Raw genomic sequence first — 21,305 nt, forward strand, 5'->3', positions numbered from 1 at the left:
TTTTTAATTGGTCAAAGGATGAATCTTCAGCCAATGATTACGGTCATAACAATTCCGTGCATCTCCTACATTTACATGTCAAAATGGACCTAACTTCTTCAGACTTAGAACAAGATTTCGATTATTCAACAGGCGTTTGCTTCGATTCTGACGATTCAGATGAATTTACAAACAATAACTCTCTCGGTGATGACAACACTCCAAACGAAAATTACACAACGTCAACAACTAACGTTGAATTAAACGACAGAGATGAAAAGGGGGAAGAAAGTTCACATGTTTCAAAATTAAATGAAAACAATATCCAATACAACTTCAATGATAGTGAAACAGAAAATGACAGGGAAAATAATGGGTAAATTTTCTTTAAAGAATCAGTACTTCACACAACAACATGAATTTATTAATTTTCAACTGGCACGGTGACTATGGTGTTGCAACTTGCAAGCCTATAGTACATTATGATATATAGTTGACATAACGCAAACAAGTCCAAATAATTATGAAGTCTAGGAGGGCTATTTTAAATTTTAGCTTTGACGCCTTTCTGCGTAAATGGTGGATAAAAAAAGTCAATTGAAAAATGCCCACACCAGCATGATCCATTAATATTATCTGGACTTTACGCTACATTTACGCTGCCTTTAAATAACATGCACAAACTCTCCCAACCATTATTTGTAAATGGATATAAAGTGATGAAACACTGCCTATAACTAACATGCACAAACTCTCAACCATTATTTATAAATGGATATAAAGTGATGAAACACTGCCTAAATGTTTTGTAGATTTTGTTTTCTGTTGTGTTGTGTTTTTTTTTTTTTTTTTAAGTTTTGTACAAATTTACAACATTGTCCATGCTACATATGCATGGAGTCCAACAATTGAGGGGTGCTGTATATATATCAAACAATGCGTTCCCCTTCATTGCACAAATATATTTTGACAAGCCAATTCAAATGGTTACATTTCTTATACATCATACATTTGAAATGCTTTTGTGTGACTATTGATATAAGAAAATGTGGTGTAAGTGCCAAAATCTGTCAGTGGTGAATGAATCTAGCAAAAAGTTTATGTAATAATGATAGAGTAGTAATTTTTTTTATATGGAGTTACTTCCCGTATAAGGAAAGAATTGTGGATTTACAACTTTTGTTTATAAAAGTTTGGTTGATTGGAACAAAAAACTTACAAGACATACAGTTTTTTAGTATGTTTAAAATATATGCTTAAGCTTTATATACATTTTGTTTGTATCTACAATATTTTCAGACTGCTTTAAAATTGTCGAAATTGATTTAAAAAGTTCCAAATATCTTTGCTCAGGCCAAATAAAAAAAAATGTGTTTCCTATGTATTACCCTACCCTCCCTATTTTTTAAAGCTCAAAAATAGCCTACCCTAAAGTTTTTTGTCATTTTGCAATAGGTACTGTACATGTTAAAACTTAAAGTAAGCATGTCCCTCCCATAGACTCAATGTAAAAAAAATATTTTTTAGCAAAATCCCTACCTACATTTGTACCTACATTTTGTACCCTATCTTTTTCAAACATGTCAAACATGTAAACAGGAAACACATATTATTTGTTTTCCTCAGCTGTACAGCAATACATGCCATCAACATACATGTATAATTTTTGAAAAACATGAAAATGAATTGTCATCTCACCGAAGAAAAGAAAAGAACAGACGCGCTTTGCATTTTTTAGCACTTAACTTGCACCTGAGAAAATTAATTAAATTTTACTTGTCTGGTAAAAACTGTCCATGAATTTCCAAATAGATATATATATATATATATATAGTACGTGTTTTAGGGACGACATCAAAAGTTCAATGTAGGATAAAAAACTTGATTCATATAGTTTTTTCACTGACCCCCCCCCCCCCCCCTCTTAACTTAATTTGGGAAAAGTTGATTGACCAATAAGGGTATATGTAAAATCGATGTCAATTAAACAAAAAATTTTGCCCCCTACCCCAAACTATTTGAATTAAGTTTTTTATCCTTCATTGATTTTTTGATGTTGCCCCTTACTGTTTTTAATAAAAAAAGATTTATACTATCTATTTCAGATATATACAACACACAGTATCTGAAGATCAGATATGTATGCAGATAAACCCAGGAGACAGATCTATGCCCAGTAATCCATCACATGCTACTGTGACTGTGGAAAGTAGAAATCCAGAGACTAAACTAAAAGAAATTAAAAGGTAGATTTTCTATGTTATGTTTTATGTATTAGTGTTAGTCTGTCTGTCTTTTTCTTTTTTAGCAATGGCATGGTAATTTTCGTTTCGACCTGTGAGTTTGAATGTTCCTTTGGTCTTTTCTTGAACTCAAAAATGGTGGAAATTATGTAGAAAACAAAATGGAAAAAGAAATTAAACTCTATGACAACAAACCTCACAGAATGGATTTGGCACGGTTGAATTACATGAAGCACTTTTTTATAGATATAAAAATATATAGACAATAACTTTAGTGTCTTAAGATATCAGCTGTATTTGTATGAGACTAACTAAGAAACATGTGTAAATCAAGCTTCAATTAGTTATTACTCCTATTTCAAGCCGAATACAGCTGATATTTAAGACAGCTTAAGACCCTAAACAGTTATTGTTCTTATCCTGCAATTAATTTTGCACATTGATTGATTGATTGTTGGTTGCTTTACGCCGCATTAGCACAACATTTTGCACATACTTTTTTAGCTCACCTGTCCCGAAGGGACAAGTGAGCTTATGCCATCACTTGGCGTCCGTCGTCCGTCGTCTGTCGTCGTAAACTATTTCAAGAATCTTCTACTCTGAAACTACTGGGCCAAATACTTTCAAACTTTAACTGAATGTTCCTTAGGGTATCTAATTTATAAATTTTATCCGAAGTTTTGATCTATTAACAAACATGGTCGCCATTGCTAAAAATAGAACATAGGGGTCAAATGCAGTTTTTGGCTTATAACTCAAAAACCAAAGCATTTAGAGCAAATCTGACATGGGGAAATATTGTTTATCAGGTCAAGATCTATCTGCCATGAAATTTTCAGATGAATCAGACAACCCGTTGTTGGGTTGCTGCCCCTGAATTGGTAATTTTAAGGAAATTTTGCTGTTTTTGGTTATTATCTTGAATATTATTATAGATAGAGATAAACTGTAAACAGGAATAATGTTCAGCAAAGTAAGATTTACAAATAAGTCAACATGACGGAAATGGTCAGTTGACCCCTTTAGGAGTTATTGCCCTTTATAGTCAATTTTTAACCATTTTTCGTAAATCTTAGTAATCTTTTACAAAAATCTTCTCCTCTGAAACTACTGGGCCAAATACTTCCAAACTTTAATTGAATGTTCCTTAGGGTATCTAGTTTGTAAATTGTATCCGAAGTTATGATCTATCAACAAACATGGTCGCCATTGCTAAAAATAGAACATAGGGGTCAAATGCAGTTTTTGGCTTATAACTCAAAAACCAAAGCATTTAGAGCAAATCTGACGTTGGGTAATATTGTTTATCAGGTCAAGATCTATCTGCCCTGAAATTTTCAGATGAATCAGACAACCTGTTGTTGGGTTGCTGCCCCTGAATTGGTAATTTTAAGGAAATTTTGCTGTTTTTGGTTATTATCTTGAATATTATTATAGATAGAGATAAACTGTAAATAGGAATAATGTTCAGCAAAGTAAGATTTACAAATAAGTCAACATGACGGAAATGGTCAGTTGACCCCTTTAGGAGTTATTGCCCTTTATAGTCAATTTTTAACCATTTTTCGTAAATCTTAGTAATCTTTTACAAAAATCTTCTCCTCTGAAACTACTGCAGTGTTCTCCCCAGATATTTCATATAGCATCTTGGTAAAAAAGGAAATTTGAAATACCATCTTGTTTCTAAAAATTATAGCATCACATTCATAACACAATCTATAAGAAAATCATTTCAGATAACATCACATTCAGAAATATAGCATCACATTACCAGGATGCTAAAAGGTCCTGGGGAGAACACTGTACTGGGCCAAATACTTCCAAACTTTAACTGAATGTTCCTTAGGGTATCTAGTTTGTAAATTGTATCCGAAGTTGTGATCTATCAACAAACATGGTCGCCATTGCTAAAAATAGAACATAGGGGTCAAATGCAGTTTTTGGCTTATAACTCAAAAACCAAAGCATTTAGAGCAAATCTGACATGGGATAATATTGTTTATCAGGTCAAGATCTATCTGCCCTGAAATTTTCAGATGAATCAGACAACCTGTTGTTGGGTTACTGCCCCTGAATTGGTAATTTTAAAGAAATTTTGCTGTTTTTGGTTATTATCTTGAATATTATTATAGATAGAGATAAACTGTAAACAGCAATAATGTTCAGCAAAGTAAGATTTACAAATAAGTCAACATGACGGAAATGGTCAGTTGACCCCTTTAGGAGTTATTGCCCTTTATAGTCAATTTTTAACCATTTTTCGTAAATCTTCTCCTCTGAAACTACTGGGCCAAATACTTACAAACTTTAACTGAATGTTCCTTAGGGTATCTAGTTTGTAAATTGTATCCGAAGTTATGATCTATCAACAAACATGGTCGCCATTGCTAAAAATAGAACATAGGGGTCAAATGCAGTTTTTGGCTTATAACTCAAAAACCAAAGCATTTAGAGCAAATCTGACGTTGGGTAATATTGTTTATCAGGTCAAGATCTATCTGCCCTGAAATTTTCAGATGAATCAGACAACCTGTTGTTGGGTTGCTGCCCCTGAATTGATAATTTTAAGGAAATTTTGCTGTTTTTGTTTATTATCTTGAATATAATTATAGATAGAAATAAACTGTAAACAGCAATAATGTTCAGCAAAGTAAAATCTTCAATTAAGTCAATTGACCAAAATTGTCAATTGACCCCTTAAGGAGTTATTGCCCTTTAAAGACTTTTTTTCACAATTTGTTCATCATGTTGACTTACTTTAAAAAATCTTCTCCTTTGAAACTGCTGTATCAATTTCAGCCAAACTTAGGCTAAATGAGTTTTAGAGTATCTAGTATAAATTTTATATTTTATTTCCTTGTATGTCAAGAAACATAGCTCCTATGGCTAAAATAGAACATAGGAGAAAATGATTATTTTTTTTGGCTTTTGAAGAAAATAGGACGATCCAAAAAACATTTAAATAAATTGAAAAGCCAAAATAATCATTGATGAGAGATTTAACCAAAAGAATTAAGGTGAGCGATTCAGGCTCTTGAGAGCCTCTTGTTTCCATCCCAATCGTTAAAATTACAATTAAAGGTGACTGTAACATGCTGTAAGCTTGGTTCTTTACGGCAGGGGGTCTGGGGGCCGCTCAAGGCATAAATAGAGCAAACTCCTACATTCTCGCAATCTCCTGGCACCTAATTTCGTCTTTCAAATGACCATTTTTTATGTATAAAATTAAATTAAAGAAAGAAATTTTTTTTTTTAAAATGGTTTGTTTTTTTATTTTCTTTACATTATGCTTAAAATTCATTTACTTTTTAAGGAGTTTTATTTCTATAATAATCCGATTTGTTAGAAATACTGATCAATTTATTTTGCATTACTACATGCATCAGTGCAAATGACCCCCCTTTTTTCTCCAAAGACTGTTTGGGGTATTTAAATCATACTATTATTTCTCAAGCTTTGACAGAAAATTGATATATCCTCTGATTTTCTCTTGTTTTGTAAACTGTTCAATAAGTTGGATACATAAATCATTTGGAAATGTTATTTATTTGTGGTCGAGTCGACAATATTCTACTTTCGTTTTTGACCTTGATTCTCTGAACACCTAGTGGGCTTTGAAAGATGAACTTCAAAAGATACTGTTTTCCAGATTCAGAACAACATGATCTACTACACTTTTTTTATATGACTGATATTATTTCATAACATAAAATGATTGTTGTCACGTTCTAAAAGCCAAAACCAATGAGTTAATGACCATCGGAATGTCTCTATTGTTATCGTTAAATGACCACCAGAACGTCTCTCTTGTTATCTTTGAAAAGAAACGCTGCAGTCTGACTTTAAATGTTTAAATAGACAACCAATCAGTGACCTGAATTCATGTGAACTATATTTAGACCAATGTAAACACTGACTTTTCATCCTTGTTTATCGTGACTGTGACTTTGCGACAATACGTCTCTCGGCTGCCTGTAAACATTTGATAAAGATATTTTTTATTTTTCGAATTTATATTTTTGTCAGTGAAGTAGCCGGCACTTGAAGCCTAGGTAAATGGCGGAAATCCGCTGTCTACCGGCTACTTTGGAAAACCAGGCGTTGAATTTGTTTTGAAAGAAATTGACATAAGTTAAATGAAGCTGCATTGAGAACCCTAAATTAAACTGTGACATAAAAGTGATTTGACATAACTGCTCTCAACAGATGGATACCAGGAGACTAAATATGTATTTGCTTTGTATTACCTGTACACCTGTAATAGTACATGTATATAGAAGAAAGGTCAAATGCAATGGAGGATCAAAAAAATTATGCCAATTTTGTATTGGAGCTAGCATATATTTAGTAATTGAAAACCTTTATCATCATTGAAGAGCTGAAAATAGAAACTAGTACATATAAATTGGGGATTGTATAGCCAATTCTCCCATGAGAATTAAATGTGCATCAGATGCTTTGTAATTTTGAAATGAGTTTCTAAAAAGTTTTAACCACAAAATAATTTCAATAATCAATGAATTATGTTATTTTTATAGATACCAATGTGATTACACAGACTGTTCTAGAACTTACAGTACTGCTGGAAACCTCAGAACTCATAAGAAGACACACAAAGGTAAAGCCTGTACCACAAGTTTATATACTGCTAGGTTATTTGGTTAAAAATCACCTTTGATGAATGTTCACACTGATTAATGATGATTCATTATGATTTACCTCCCTTAGCTATAGCATTCAACAGGGATGTTAACTTGAGTGTTCTCTCTTTCATTCAATACCCTTCACAATGAATAAAAGTCAGCAATGATTAGCGACTGTTCACTTTGTGTAAAGTACTAGGTTGATCAATAACATAAAAACATACGATCTTAATTAAGGGGAGGTAACTCTGGATAAGTGATCCATGTGACTTTTGTCTGCATTTCTATTCTATTTAATTTGCAAACATTAAGACACAATCCTGTATTAATTATCTTCATCATGGTATAAGATATGTATAAAAACATGCATGCAATATAAAGGCTTTTGGATAAATCATATAAAATGTGATTTGGCCAGGGGAGATAATTCAGACATAATATATTTTTTATGTCTAAAATCATGACTGATTGCATTGCAACATACATATGCATCAACTGATTATTAAAAAAGAACTGTTATATGTTGTCACAATAACTTTTTAGCCTGAAGTATCCCTATAGATGTATGTGAGGGGAGGCCTAACATATTGTCAAGATAAAATTGAGAATGGAAATGGGGAATGTGTCAAAGAGACAACAACTCGACCAAATAAAAAACAACAGCAGAGGGTCACCAACAGGTCTTCAATATAGCGAGAAATTCCCGCACCCGGAGGCGTCCTTCAGCTGGCCTCTAAACAAATATATACTAGTCCAGTGATAATGAACGCCATACTAATTTCCAAATTGTACACAAGAAACTAAAATTAAAATAATACAAGACTAACAAAGGCCAGAGGCTCCTGACTTGGGACAGGCGCAAAAATGCGGCGGGGTTAAACATGTTTGTGAGATCTCAACCCTCCCCCTATACCTCTAACCAATGTAGAAAAGTAAATTCATAACAATACCCACATTAAAATTCAGTTCAAGAGAAGTCCGAGTCTGATGTCAGAAGATGTAACCAAAGAAAATAAACAAAATGACAATAATACATAAATAACAACAGACTACTAGCAGTTAACTGACATGCCAGCTCCAGACTTCAATTAAACTGACTGAAAGATTATGATTTCATCATATGAACAAGAATCTACCAAAATTGATAAAAACATTTCAGAGTAGGCATTGAGAATAGCACAGAAATTGGACCAAAATGGTAACAATTCAAAAAATGAAAATTGGATTTAAATGCATCTTAAATTTTCCTTACAGGAGAATTTACTTTTGTATGTAATGAAGGAGGCTGTGGCAAAGCTTTCCTTACTTCCTACAGCCTGAAAATCCATGTACGAGTTCATACAAAAGAAAAACCATACAACTGTGATTTACCTGAATGTGAAAAGGCTTTCACCACACTATACAGGTATGATGAATTATGTACTACCATTTATCCCGAAAGTTCTTTGAATTTCAAAAGTCTGAAACTTGTCTGAATTTGTCAAAAGTCAAATATTCTCTTGAAAATTTTAGCTTCAAGCTTCAAGCTTGAAGTCACAGTCAGTCTCAGAACCAGGTTCCTATTTGTAAATTTCTTTTATGCCATGATGTTTTCGGGAGAACATTGTTTAAGGTTCTGTCCATTTTAAATATTTATAAAGCAAGAAATTAGATAACCTTTAGGAATGGATCAAACAACAGAATACATTCTTTATACCGTGTGTAGTGCACATGATTTATTTATTTTTCACACAGAATTTTGGGCTTTACTATAATAAATCAAAGAATTTTCCTCTTCTATCTTTATGGAAAAAAATAAGCTTTAGAAAATTTAATTGGATATGCAGTTTTGATAGAATTGCTTATGTAGATGTTAATTTCAAAAGTTTTCTAGCTATAAAACTGTTTAAAATTACTGCCTTTCTCATATTTAAATGGACGGGACTTAATGTGTTATTTATTCAAAAATAAATTATAATTATTTATTTATTTTTTAGATTAAGAGCACACCAGAGGATCCATACAGGAAAGACATTTAACTGTGGAGAGGGAGAATGCAGGAAATTCTTCACTACCCTTAGTGACCTCAAAAAACATAAAAGAACACATACTGGTGAAAGACCTTACCAGTAAATACATTATACCTCTTTGGTCCTTATATCAGTATATATTTTTCCTGTAAACCAATTTCCAAATAAGAAGGTGGTATAAACAATACTCTCTAAAAATTGAAAAATACTGACATTCTTCAATAGATTGAAAGTATGTTAGTCCTATTGATTAATATCCAAACAATCAGAATTCATAGTATGGAAATGGCTATGTTTATATACTATTTATATTAAATGTGGATTCATTTATTTTCGTGGGTACCAAATTTCATGGATTAAGGAAAACTTACATGTTCATGGATATTTAATTTTTCAGTTTTGCTGAAATGAAATCTGCATACAAGCTTAAGCCTATAGAAAATTTGCTTTTTGATGAACATTATCCATGTACTGCCATTTGGCCACCTTTAGGTAGAGCAATTATCTTCATGAAAGGAATATTAAGAGAAATTAAATGTTGTTCTAGTTGATTTAATCTGCTAAGTTCATTTCATGGTTAACCTATTTCCACAAAAATTGATAACCAACAAATATTAATGAATCCACAGTAACCATTTAAAGGTCTTATTTTGAGTGAGCAAGTCAATATATTTAGATAAAAAGCTGTCATGTGCATTTTGTACATGATATTTATGAGAAAGAGGAAACACTGGTATGCTTGTAGTCAGAATAATAAGTTGAATAGGGTAGACATATCTTCCTATGAAATGTTAATCTACTAGCAACAAGTTAAAACATTGAATAGGAAAAAGCACTGTGCATATTACTCATATCACATATAGAAATAAGGATGCATGTAGGTGGTATAATTGATTAAAGTGACAAGTATCTACTTAAGATTAAGTAGAAAAAGCACAATTCATGTTATTCATATCACATATAAAGATAAAGATACATGTATGTGGTATGATTAAACGACGATATAATCTAAACAGACAAGGATGTAAACTATCTGTTGAAGTAGATCATTTTAAGTTTATTTTAAAACTTGTTAAGTTCAGTAAAAGTGGAAATTTTATGTGGGTTTATTTTTTGCTTATTTCAAAATCATATAGAATGTGCAAAAATATTGCTGCATCAACACTTTGCAGAAAGCAACAATACTAATAAGAAACTTCGAATTTGACCCAGTCTTGTATGGTTTTTGCATTGAAATTTTGAACAATTAACAACCTACTAAAATATCTATGTAGGTGACATAGATATAAGAAGATGGGATAAGAGTTCAAATGAGACAACTCTACATCCAAGTCACAATTTGTGAATGTACACCATTTTAGGTCAAAGTATTGTTGTCAATATTGGGTCTGCAAAAGTGAAGATGTTATAATCAACATGCGTGTCGAATTGTTCTCATCCTGAGTATTGTTTAAATGTTAGCTGCTGGATAATAAACATGTACTTACCTATATATAGCTAACTCTAATAACAATGTTTCTGTTCACAGGTGTGATGAGAATGGATGTGGCAAGGCTTTTGTAGCCAGTCATCATTTAAAAACACATATTAGAAGTCATACAGGTACTGGTACATTTCTCTTATTATAAATTTAGCAATCACCACAGAGTATTTAAAGGTGATGCTCCTAGACACTTACATTTCCAGTGCCACTCTTGATTTTCTCAAATTTAGATTTTGAGATTATAGGAGAAAATTATTCTTAATCAGTGTGATTTTGAAGACTATAATTAACTTTTGTCATAAAATTATATACATCAATTTTTGTACAATTATATACATCCCTTAACAAGGAAGCAAAAGATACAAGAGGGACATTCAACTCATAGGTCACATGGCTAAAAAAGAAAAAAATACCAACAGAGATACAATAGTACACAAAACACAACATAGAAAACTTAAGACTGCACAACTAAAACCCCACCAAAAGTTGGAGGTGCACCGTGGTCACATGTGTTCCAGAAGGGTAAGCAGATAAAGAATATCGGAATATGTTAAATGATTTCTGGTTTCACATTGTACATTGTACATTTATAAGAATCAAATAGTCTGTTACTTGCCTAAAGTCATTTGGTTAATCTTTGCACCCAATTTTCCTTCATCACTCAATTTAAAAATACCCTAAAAGATAGGCTGAATAATACCATGATACAATAATGACCGAAATTTGAAAATACAAAAATTTGAAAAAAACATACATATTAGGGACGACATCAAAAGTTCAATGAAGGATAAAAAACTTAATTCAAATCGTTTTTTTCACTGACCCCCCTACCCCCTATTAACTTAATTTGGGAAAAATTGATTGACCCATATGGATATATGTAAAAATCTATGTCGGATAACCAAATCTTGCAGCAGTTCAACCCCCACCCCCAAACTATTTGAATTAAGTTTTTTATCTTACATTGATCTTTTGATGTCGTCCCTTACAATATTAATTTAAATGTAAATCGATAACAAGTTAAAAGTAATAAACAAGTCAGGAAATAAAGATATTTATTTCTACAATTTGTAAATTGATTTATTACAGGTGAAAAGCCATTTTCCTGTGATGGATGCCCAAGAGCATTTACTACAAATTATAGTCTAAAAATTCATAAAAAGAATCATGAAAGAGATATAGATTCTGAACGGGTAAGTATAGCGAAGAATTATTCCATTTAAATAAACATAAAAGCATAGGAAAGGAATTTTTATTTTTTGTACATGTATGTATTCTGTATTTTTTGGTTGTGTGTCCATTTGTTGTATGCAAAATTGCCAAAAGCTGTTTTAATGGAATAGCCTTGATATGTTAACTCCTTTGTTTGTATCACATACTCAATGTTACTTATTTTTTGTCATTGGCAATAGGGTTTAGTTGGCACAGGAAAAAATAAGAAATGATATGAATCTGCAAAAATATAAAGTGAGCAGACCCATGTGTAAATTTGGGTTATTTTGAAATGTACAAATGGTTTTTATTTAAACATTTTATCATGTTGCATTAGAGAAAAGTTATCAGAATATTTATAAGCATTGACAGAGTCATTTTTGATTTGAGGGTCACAATAATGAATTTTACCAGCTTCTCTAAAATAAAACTTCCATTGTAGCTGTCAAGTCTGAAATTGTAACTTGTGCAACTTCCAACAAAATCCTGCCATTTCTTAATTAAAGGAATGGGGCTGAAACTTCTGCTAATTATGAACAAATTTTCTACAAGATCAAAATTCTCCTTACAGCAATATCAGTACATCCTTCAGCCTTGACTGAAACAGTACTCTTATTTTTTTGCAGAACAATGAAAAAGGGGAGATAACTTATAGTTTTAATAACAAGTGCTTTTTTTTCACGTTTTTCAGGTGATACAGTCATACGCTGATCAGTTATTAATGCTTTGTGATCCAGTTGAAGAAAATCAATTACAAAGTAAGATAATTTAATGTTATTGTACAGATGCATGCTTCCTTTGAATATTGGAGGTCTTTGGTGCATTAACTACTTTGTCAAACCAAAGACTTGCAAATTAGTGTTTTCTGTCTTTAGCATGCAGTATTTAGCAGTAACAGCAAAGAGTTAAGGAAGCTGGCTTGTCATGTTTTGGATTTTTTGTCAGATTTTCGGAATCCTCTGGTTTTATCCATTTAAATGCCTTGCAAAAATTTGCCCGGTGACCCCTATTTTCCTTTTTGTAAATCTTTTACATGTATAATAAGCTATCTGTAAAAGTCTTATAAAATTTTAATTACTTTTTAACAGATTTTGAGAACTTCAACTTGTCAATGATAAAGCTAAGAAAAGTCAAGAGAGAATATTTTCCCGCCAAAATTTCATTGGCTAATATTTCGAAAACAAGCACGGTGACCTTTATATTTTGTTTGCTCTTCGCATTCCTTTAACAATCCCCTATCAATATAAACTAGTGTTTTGAAAAGTTAATTACTTTGAAACTGAGAAGCGAACTCCCTTAAGACTGGTCAACCTTATAGCAGGATTCAGTGTAATGTGTTTCATTAGGTTGATATTTTATCGCATGAAATTACCTTGTATACTAGCACATTAGAAATTAAGATTATTAGAAAACAGCGGTCATAGTCATATCATATCCTAAGTTTATATTTTATTTGCCACTGGCCATCTTTATCATCATGAAATGTTTAATTGCACATTGTTCCTTTTATCTATCATATATTTCCTTCACACATTTCTTAGGTGCAACTCAATAGAATGACTTCATATAAGGTTAGCAGCTTAGCATTGCTGAGTTGAAATATTTTTTCATATCTGTCACATACTTACTTCCTGTTTTTCTATAATCAAAAGAACACTAGTGGGGGTATTCTTTGTACCATCTCATGTGCAACTTCTTGTTTTTGTTGTTGAAGTCAAAAATATTTATTCATTTAGATCGCATGTCATGATTGTAGACAAAGAGATATTCCTCAATTTGAAATATTACTTTAATATTTTTCATCGATCAATAGACTGCCATGTTCAATTTTAAGTTTATAATGTACATTGAAAGTGACCTACCCCATCAGTACTAACAAGCACTTTGATTAAACTTCTTTTCTAAAAACAATAAAACCAAATTATTTCAAAGTTGATAGAAAGGATGAAAGAGGCTCCTACAAAAAAATGCTCTTTTCACGTTGATTAGGTGGTTTTCATGTGGTACATAAGTTCAATGATCATCTATTAAATGACAAATCACATTTTTTTCTTTTTTTTCTTAGAATTACTTAGCCTTACAGAACATAACCATGCAGGAATAAGATATGAACACATTTGTAAAATACCAGGCAAGCATTTCAAAAGTTGTGTTAAATTGATCTAAATTTAGCACATTGTGTGAATAATGTTTTATAATTTTGGCATGATTGAATTCAATTTCAAATAGTCATCAGTGACAGAGTAATGAAAATTGTTTTGAGACCTGATTTTAGATAGTATTCAGAAACTTAAACATTTTGGATAGCAAATTGAAATAATTATATAGATCAAATAAATTATAATAATTTGACACAAGAATGTCATTTGCTGAAATTGTCCTACTGATTTTAATTGAAATATATATTGCCTATATAGCCCTAATAAAACAGATATTGTATAATTTCATCACCTCTACACAACCACAACAAGTTATCAATGCAGAAAAAGCATTCTGTATTTGTCTTTCTGATTAATGCTTTATGTTGTTTTTTTTGCTTTTGCACTTTCATCTCTGTCAACAAAGTACAAATGTGTATGCTACAGCCAAATTTATTCAATACTGTAGATTAATTATTTTCGTGGATTAAGGAAAATTTGCATGTTCGTGGATATTTAATTTTGTGGTTTTGTCGAAGTCTATAGAAAATTTGTTATATATTGTACATTTAATTTCGTTGTTTACCTGTTCTCACTAAATCACCGAAAATTGGTATCCAAGGAATAATAATGAAACTCAAGAAAACAGATTTGTAATTTGTCTTTCCCACATACATTTGTTCATTTATAATATATTGGTAAAGTTTTCCAGTCTATAAATTAATTCTAATATAAAGAAAAGAGGAATATCAGGGTTTATAATCAAATTCTTAATTATTTTCTGTAACAAATGTGAACAGTTCAAAATGATTCTTCAGTGTGTTTAAAAGTTTAATAAAACCAAAAAAAATAATTTACAACACGCAATGTAAAAATTGATGTGGCTGAGTTAAAAAATAAGGTTAACCTGAAACAACAAATATTTCTTATGTTTGCCCTTTTTCTAATTTTAGATTACAGTCCAGGAAGTTTACAGGAAATCACTCCTGCAATGTTACAATCATCTCCGTCAGTTCAGAACACGGCTGAAGATGGGTCAAACATTCCACAAGTGATAAGTCAAATACAGATTGTTCCATCGTCAGAAGGAGCTTGCACATTAATAAATCTACCTCCAGTACTACAACAAAATATAGCAGTTATTGACGAAAATCAAACAAACACAATCATTAATCAGAATCCCTCCGATATGTCTCAAAACCAAGTTGATGGTAGTAGCAGTTTTACAAATATAATGGATCAAGGAAAATGCATTTGTTCAACAATAGCTCCGGTAGACAGCATACAGGTTCAGATCCCTAGCAATACTCAGGAGACTGGTTATGACTTGTTGAGTAGTTTGGAAGCAATGACTAGAGGCAGTGGAGGGGCTGCCACAATTCAGCCTACTGTGGCCACAGTACAGCCTAGCATAGGACCTATACCTGTGTCAGGCATTGAAGCGATACCTCTGTCAAGTCCTCAACTTAAACAATGTGATGGAAAACCAACTGTCAAAGTTCAACACTTTCTGATTACAAAGGTAGTGACCGACACACCAAATGGTGAACGTTTTGAAACTGAAAGCACAGTGGAGTTGCCAAACTTGAGTTCTGCCACATTAGCTAATAGCCAAACTAATCTAGGTGACAATGTTTTAGTTTATCCACAGTTAGTTAACCTGACACAAGGTGCTGTACAGGCGGCGGCAACAGCGGTGACGGAAAAAGTTGATACATCCAAAAACAATCTGACATCCACAGATGTGACACTTTCACAAACGTATCCAGCTGTCAGTAGTTGTGAAACTCCCATCGTTCTTGATTTAACACAACAGTCTGCACAGATGATGGCTAACTGTACAACTATTGATTATTCAGATAACAAAACACTCCTAGCTGATCTTGCTGTCAACAAGGATGCTGATACTTCCCAGAATGCATTAGGGGCTGATAATACCCAGAATGCACTGGATACAGATTCTGTCTTCCTTGATGAGGGAACTTGTGTAAAATGTTGTATAAATGTACCTGTTACAAGTTAATAACTTCAGGAAGAAAAATTGGAAAGTGATATTTTTGCATGATGTTTTTTTCAAGTTTGATATGATATATAATAAGATTTGTTTGATTATATACTGAGTGTCAATCTTACAACACATAAATTTCCAAGCCTCTATTTGTCAATTGTTTGATAAAAGTTCAAAAACATTTGTGTAAACCTTTTTCTGAATCATGTGAATGTATATTTACATGTATCTTGTTTGATTTAGTCTATGATCAATTTTTACCTGTTCTAAACTTAGAAAAGATCAAAAGCAAAACATATTCAAAAGTCACAGATTTCATCTAATTTTGAATTTGAATTGAATTTTTATCAACTGGAAAATTTATGTTTTGTATCTGTTTGCACTCAGTATATATTTGAAAGTTTATGAGCAATGTGATAATTTGGATTTGCCGTTTTTGTATTGTGTTTATATGTAATTATGGTGTAAAAATTGTCTGCTTAAAAGGATTTATCCTGAAAAAAATATGAAAGTTTATGCATAATAAAAAAAAAAAAATTGTAGCTTCAAATTCATATCGGGTATTTTGTTGACAATGGACATATTTCAGTATTATGTGAAACTTTTCATGAAACATAATATTTTATATTCTTATATTAATATTCTGAAGTAATCTTTCATAATCTTTAACAGAATATAGCAAACTGTCAAAAAGTAAATTTTGTAGGCATTTTTTTCAAAATTCATTTATAAATTTGTATAATCATGATAATCATGATAATGTTGAATATTCATGTGAATTGAAACTTTAATCAGTTGTCTTCACTTAGCAAATAGTCTCCCTTTGGTTCAAAGAACTATTGAAGGTCTGCATCTTTAATTCATTTAAAATCATGGATATATATTTCAAAAAAGTACAAACTAACTGATCGACTGATTATTGGCTTTTTGTCAGTTTTGACTTTTATATTTTTATACATCACATTAGCATATAATTCATAACGTTTGTAAGGGCATATCATGGCAATATATGATTAACATACTGTAATTTCAGAAATTATTGTAAGGTTTTTATTCATAAGAATAATGCCACTCACTTAGGTTTTTATTCATAAGAATAATGCCACTAAGTGAGTATCTCAAAAATAAAAACTCTGATATCGTATACATCATTGTACATATCTGTATGCAGATTTTCTTGAAATTGCAATAAAAATCTCAGGATTTTGTCCATTCTTTAAAAATTGCAATAATAAATGCGCACAATAATTTCTGAATTAACAGTACGTCAAATTAGATAAAATATTTTGTAATTTATTTAAATAATTGTAAAACTTAGTAATTTATTTTTTATAACTATGACCTTGAACTTGCTTTATGAACAGTGATGTTGATACTAAACTTATTCTTCTTAATTCAATTAATTGTGATAGTGAACTTTCCATTCTTACTTTATTGAATGTGATCATTGACTCATTAGGGTTATTCCATTAAAATTAATGTGGAAGAATAGGAATATTCCATTAAAATGAATGTGAGAGGGTAGGAAGATTCCATCAAAACTGATGTGGGAGGGAAGAAAGATTCCATTAAAATGAATTTAGGAGGGAAGCAAGGTTCCATTAAAATGAATGGGGGAGGGTAAGAAGTAAGGATATATTTTTTACGACATAGGTTGTGGCCCATTTATGAATGCATGTCCATTTGATGTGTGCATTCCCATTTTTTCAGGTATATAGATGGATGGCCATTTGATGTATACTAGTTTATTAAAAAAAAAGTATGTTTTTGTGTGGACTATGCTAGTTCCTTTGTACGTACCCACTTTCATCCATTTTAATGGAACAGTCTTAACATTTTAAAGTAAAATCATGTATGGACTTATTTAATTAAATATAGGTTGTAATTGTGATACTTAATCATGTTTATACTAACAAATATATAAGTGCCATGTAAATGTCTTTTCTCCTTATAGAACAATACCAAGTACATATAAATATTAAAATGGTGCTGTTGTTTATTGCATACAGTGTGTAGAATTCTTGTCTACAAAAGCAGATTTATGCATTTTTTCCCTTCATTTAGTCAAATGAAACATTTACATGTTGGATATGACAAATGAAAAGGATCTATGTCAACAAGTATCTATATTTTAAGTTTCTCTCTAAAAATAGATTGAAGGAATTTTACCATACTCTATTTAGCCTGAGATGTTTCTAGTTTCTAATTGCTGTAACTACTAGGTATCATGACTTATTAAGGTGATCTTTTTCTTTTCAAAGTTTTTTTTATGAATGGTTATTTGGTTTTCAAGCCCATCAAATTTCCTAAATCTTATGATTCTATGAAATGTAAATGGTTCCAAAAATCAAGTAATATTATCAAAAGTTATGTTCAACAACATTTGTTCATCCCATATTTTTTTAAAAGCAGCAATCATTTCTCATTTGAAATCCATTTAGTTGACCTTGCAGTTTATAGTTTGCAAGAGTTGTCTCTCTTTCTGGAAGGTAACTTGCATTGTAATGTGTGTCAAATATAAGTTAATTTTAGGAAAACGAATGATACATGTACGTAAGGAAAGCATAAATAATAAAATTAAATATTGTACTAAAATATTGTTTCCACTGTTGTAAAGGATGTAGAAATATTTTCAATGAAGTAAGAATATTTTTTTTCAAAGGGATATAACTACAAATTGACTTGAGGGAGGTTACATTGTTCCTACATTGTTGAAATTTGGACATAGGGAAAATGTTATTAGCAGTATGCACCAAAATCTTTTCTAAAGATCAATATTCAAGCCTTTGCCTTGTGTGTCTTAACAAAGTTTTGCCAAAACTTACAAGTTGGAATCAAATTTTGTAAGTCTAGGGCATTGGAATAGTGACTAACAGTGCAAACTGTTAAAAAAGATTGGCTCTTTTCAAGGTGGTTGTTATCAAGTGTAGTAAATAAGAGGGAGGTAACATTTTTCTGAAAAAAAGATTTTGGAGCTTTTGGATCTACTAAGGGTAAATAGTATACTTATTTGTGAGAAATTTTGATAAAAATTTCTTGCTTTCAAATTTCATCATAACAGTGATGCATGGTGTCAGTTAGTTATGTATTCTCTGTAGAGCTTCAAATGGGAGTTAATGTACCTGAACTACTAGGAGGTAACTATTGCTGGATAGGTTGGTCAGATATTATCTCTTTAATCAAGTTCACTTAGGCACCAACTGTTGCCTGTATGGGGCGAATAGTTTAAAAATTCAGTTTAGATTGAGAAATGTTGGCTATTTATGTTCCCTTATTCATGATTCCAAAGGGGGAATTATAATGCCAGTTTTCAACAGTTATGGTGCTTTATTCATTGTTTTCTTCTGGTAAGATAATTGTTGGTTTTAACTTAAATATCAACTTAAGCGTTATTCCAATAATATGAATCTGATGGTAGGAAAGGAATTTTCATTTATGGTTGTACGTCTATTGAATGTATCCAAAATTATTAGAGAAAGCATTAGGATTGTGGAGGCATTTTATAAGCCTTTCCTACCCTTCTTCTTCCATTTTTAATGTAATATCATTAACAAAAAGAACTTTTTTTGTTGGTAGAAAATTGAAAGGTGGATTATTCTTCATTATTCTATTATGACAATGTAATAAATTTCTTAAAGGAAAAAGCAAGTTGTAATATATATCAAGAATGTGTTTTATTTATTTGTTATGTTGATGTATTGTTATTTATTTTAAAAGCTTTAATACTATTTTATTTCTGTTGATGTATAGGCTGACTAAACTTACTTACATTTGATCTATGGAAGTTTTATTACTACTCAGTCTGTAAATAAAATCTTTCTATACTATATTTATTACTGTTTTGACTTTGTTAAGTTATATAGTTGCTTGAATGGCCTTTTATATACCTGTTTGCCGATTTTTGAGCTGTAACTTTTCCGAAAATGTCTAGGAATATTATATGACCAATAAACTTTTTTTCTCTCGTTTCTTGGACCACAAAGGGGTGCGCATTATACACAAATGCGCACTATACATACCAAAAGACGGTAATGATATGAGCTGCATAGGATAGAAATCGACTTTATGCAAGTACACATATACATGTACACATGTGCAAGTACACATATACATGTACATGTGTTTGTCTTTGATTGATTTTTGGAATATTTAAATACTAAAAAAACAGATGAATTTTGGTCTTTTTTGTAGGTAGATATAAGATGATGTGGTATGATCATGAGTGCCAATCAGATAACTCTCCATCCAAGTCACAATTTGTAAAAGCAAATCTTTATAGGTCTAAGTACAGCCTTCAACATGGAGCCTAATATCTATATGAAGATGTATGATTTGGCATGAAGAGTATAATGACGCGGATAAAAGCATACTTTCAACGATAAGCAAAATTTAAACCTTAATATTGTCAGCTTCAAAAGCCCAACCATCACTAAGTGTGAAACAAGTCAACAAGAAAACCAAAAGTATGGTTGATTACAAAGCAACTAACAAAATACAATGTAACAGACATAACCAACAACAACCACTGAATTACAGACTCCTAACTTGGGACAGGCACAACCAGGATGTTTGCTACTCGGTTTTAAAATAACAAGCTTTTTTAAAGACTGTTATAAATTTATAGTATATAAATAGAGAAATTAAATAAGCAGAAAAAATGTGCTTGTTTCGAGATATAAGCCATTAAAAATTTGGCGGGAAAGAATTCTCTCTAGATTTTTCTTTCACTTAACATTGGCACTTTTTTGTTTAAAAAACTATGAAAAAATAACAAGGATTTCATAAGATTTTGAAATATGGCTTTTTAAACAACATGTAATAAAAATATGAAAAGAAAAGTAGGGGTTAGTGGGCAATTTTTTTTTAATGTTAATACATGGATAAAACCAGAGGATTCCGAAAATCTGGCAAAAATTAAAAAAATAGAGGAGTAAACATCCTTAACCATCCCATGAAGCTTGAAAGGCAAACTAAAAATAAGTTATAAATTCATGACTTTACTCAATAGATTGGTACCAAGCACACAAAAAACTAACATATTTTTAAGAGAAGATTGGAATGTTGAATATAGGGTTCATCCAAAATACGTTAGCTATATTGAAACATAGTGTAATACTATGAAATAAACCATCAAAGATGTCTGATAGGAGTGTTGCCCTTAAGTTAAGCCTTTTTATTTTACCAAATTTAGCATTTTTGCATATAATATATCTTGAAAACTGTAATAGATACACAGAAACGAAATAGCGAAAAATTATCAACAATATAAATTCACAAAAATGCCAATAAAACAGACCATATATTGACGCCTTATAGGAGTTGCGTTCCTTTACTGATGTTTGTGACAAATTCTATCAATATTGCTTATTATTTTGAAAAGTAGTTTAGATGCGCAGAAATTGTGCATTTACCGCATAAATAGTGAGCCTTAAAATATATACCTAAATGTTGAAATTTCTGTAAAGGGATTTTGGCATTTAAATGACGATGTTTTACAAACCTAAACATGCATGGTTACTATATTAAAATATGGCATTGATAGAGAATAAAAGCAAAATATACCAGCATTGTTAGATTTACCAAAAATCAT

At 31.2% G+C, this 21,305-nt stretch overlaps 1 protein-coding gene across 4 annotated transcripts; it reads left to right on the forward strand.

The window, feature by feature from the left end:
* The first annotated feature begins 19 nt into the window (after positions 1 to 19).
* Positions 20 to 19,544, forward strand: LOC139491615 (metal regulatory transcription factor 1-like). 4 transcript variants are annotated; one of them, XR_011656591.1, is made up of 11 exons: positions 20 to 355; positions 2,085 to 2,225; positions 6,761 to 6,840; positions 8,120 to 8,270; positions 8,842 to 8,973; positions 10,403 to 10,476; positions 11,447 to 11,550; positions 12,261 to 12,327; positions 13,635 to 13,700; positions 14,661 to 16,761; positions 16,796 to 19,544. XR_011656591.1 is itself a non-coding variant. In XM_071279384.1 (10 exons), the coding sequence occupies exons 1-10, from the start codon at positions 84 to 86 to the stop codon at positions 15,728 to 15,730; spliced, it is 2,157 nt and encodes a 718-aa protein (XP_071135485.1). In that variant the 5' UTR covers positions 20 to 83; the 3' UTR covers positions 15,731 to 19,544. The 4 variants fall into 4 exon arrangements, 2 of the variants coding, with proteins under 2 accessions (XP_071135485.1, XP_071135486.1); XM_071279384.1 differs by having other exon boundaries at positions 14,661 to 19,544; XR_011656592.1 differs by lacking the exon at positions 13,635 to 13,700 and having other exon boundaries at positions 23 to 355.
* The last annotated feature ends 1,761 nt before the right edge of the window (positions 19,545 to 21,305 follow it).

Source organism: Mytilus edulis, chromosome 10 (assembly GCF_963676685.1).
Source record: "Mytilus edulis chromosome 10, xbMytEdul2.2, whole genome shotgun sequence".
Classification (NCBI taxonomy): domain Eukaryota; kingdom Metazoa; phylum Mollusca; class Bivalvia; order Mytilida; family Mytilidae; genus Mytilus; species Mytilus edulis.

Excerpts from the sequence above, each read along its gene's own strand:
- LOC139491615 (XM_071279384.1), top strand. The coding sequence starts at position 84 with ATGGACCTAACTTCTTCAGACTTAGAACAAGATTTCGATTATTCAACA. Across the intron at positions 2,226-6,760 it reads AAACTAAAAGAAATTAAAAG|ATACCAATGTGATTACACAG; the intron begins GTAGATTTTCTA and ends TTATTTTTATAG. Across the intron at positions 6,841-8,119 it reads TCATAAGAAGACACACAAAG|GAGAATTTACTTTTGTATGT; the intron begins GTAAAGCCTGTA and ends TTTTCCTTACAG.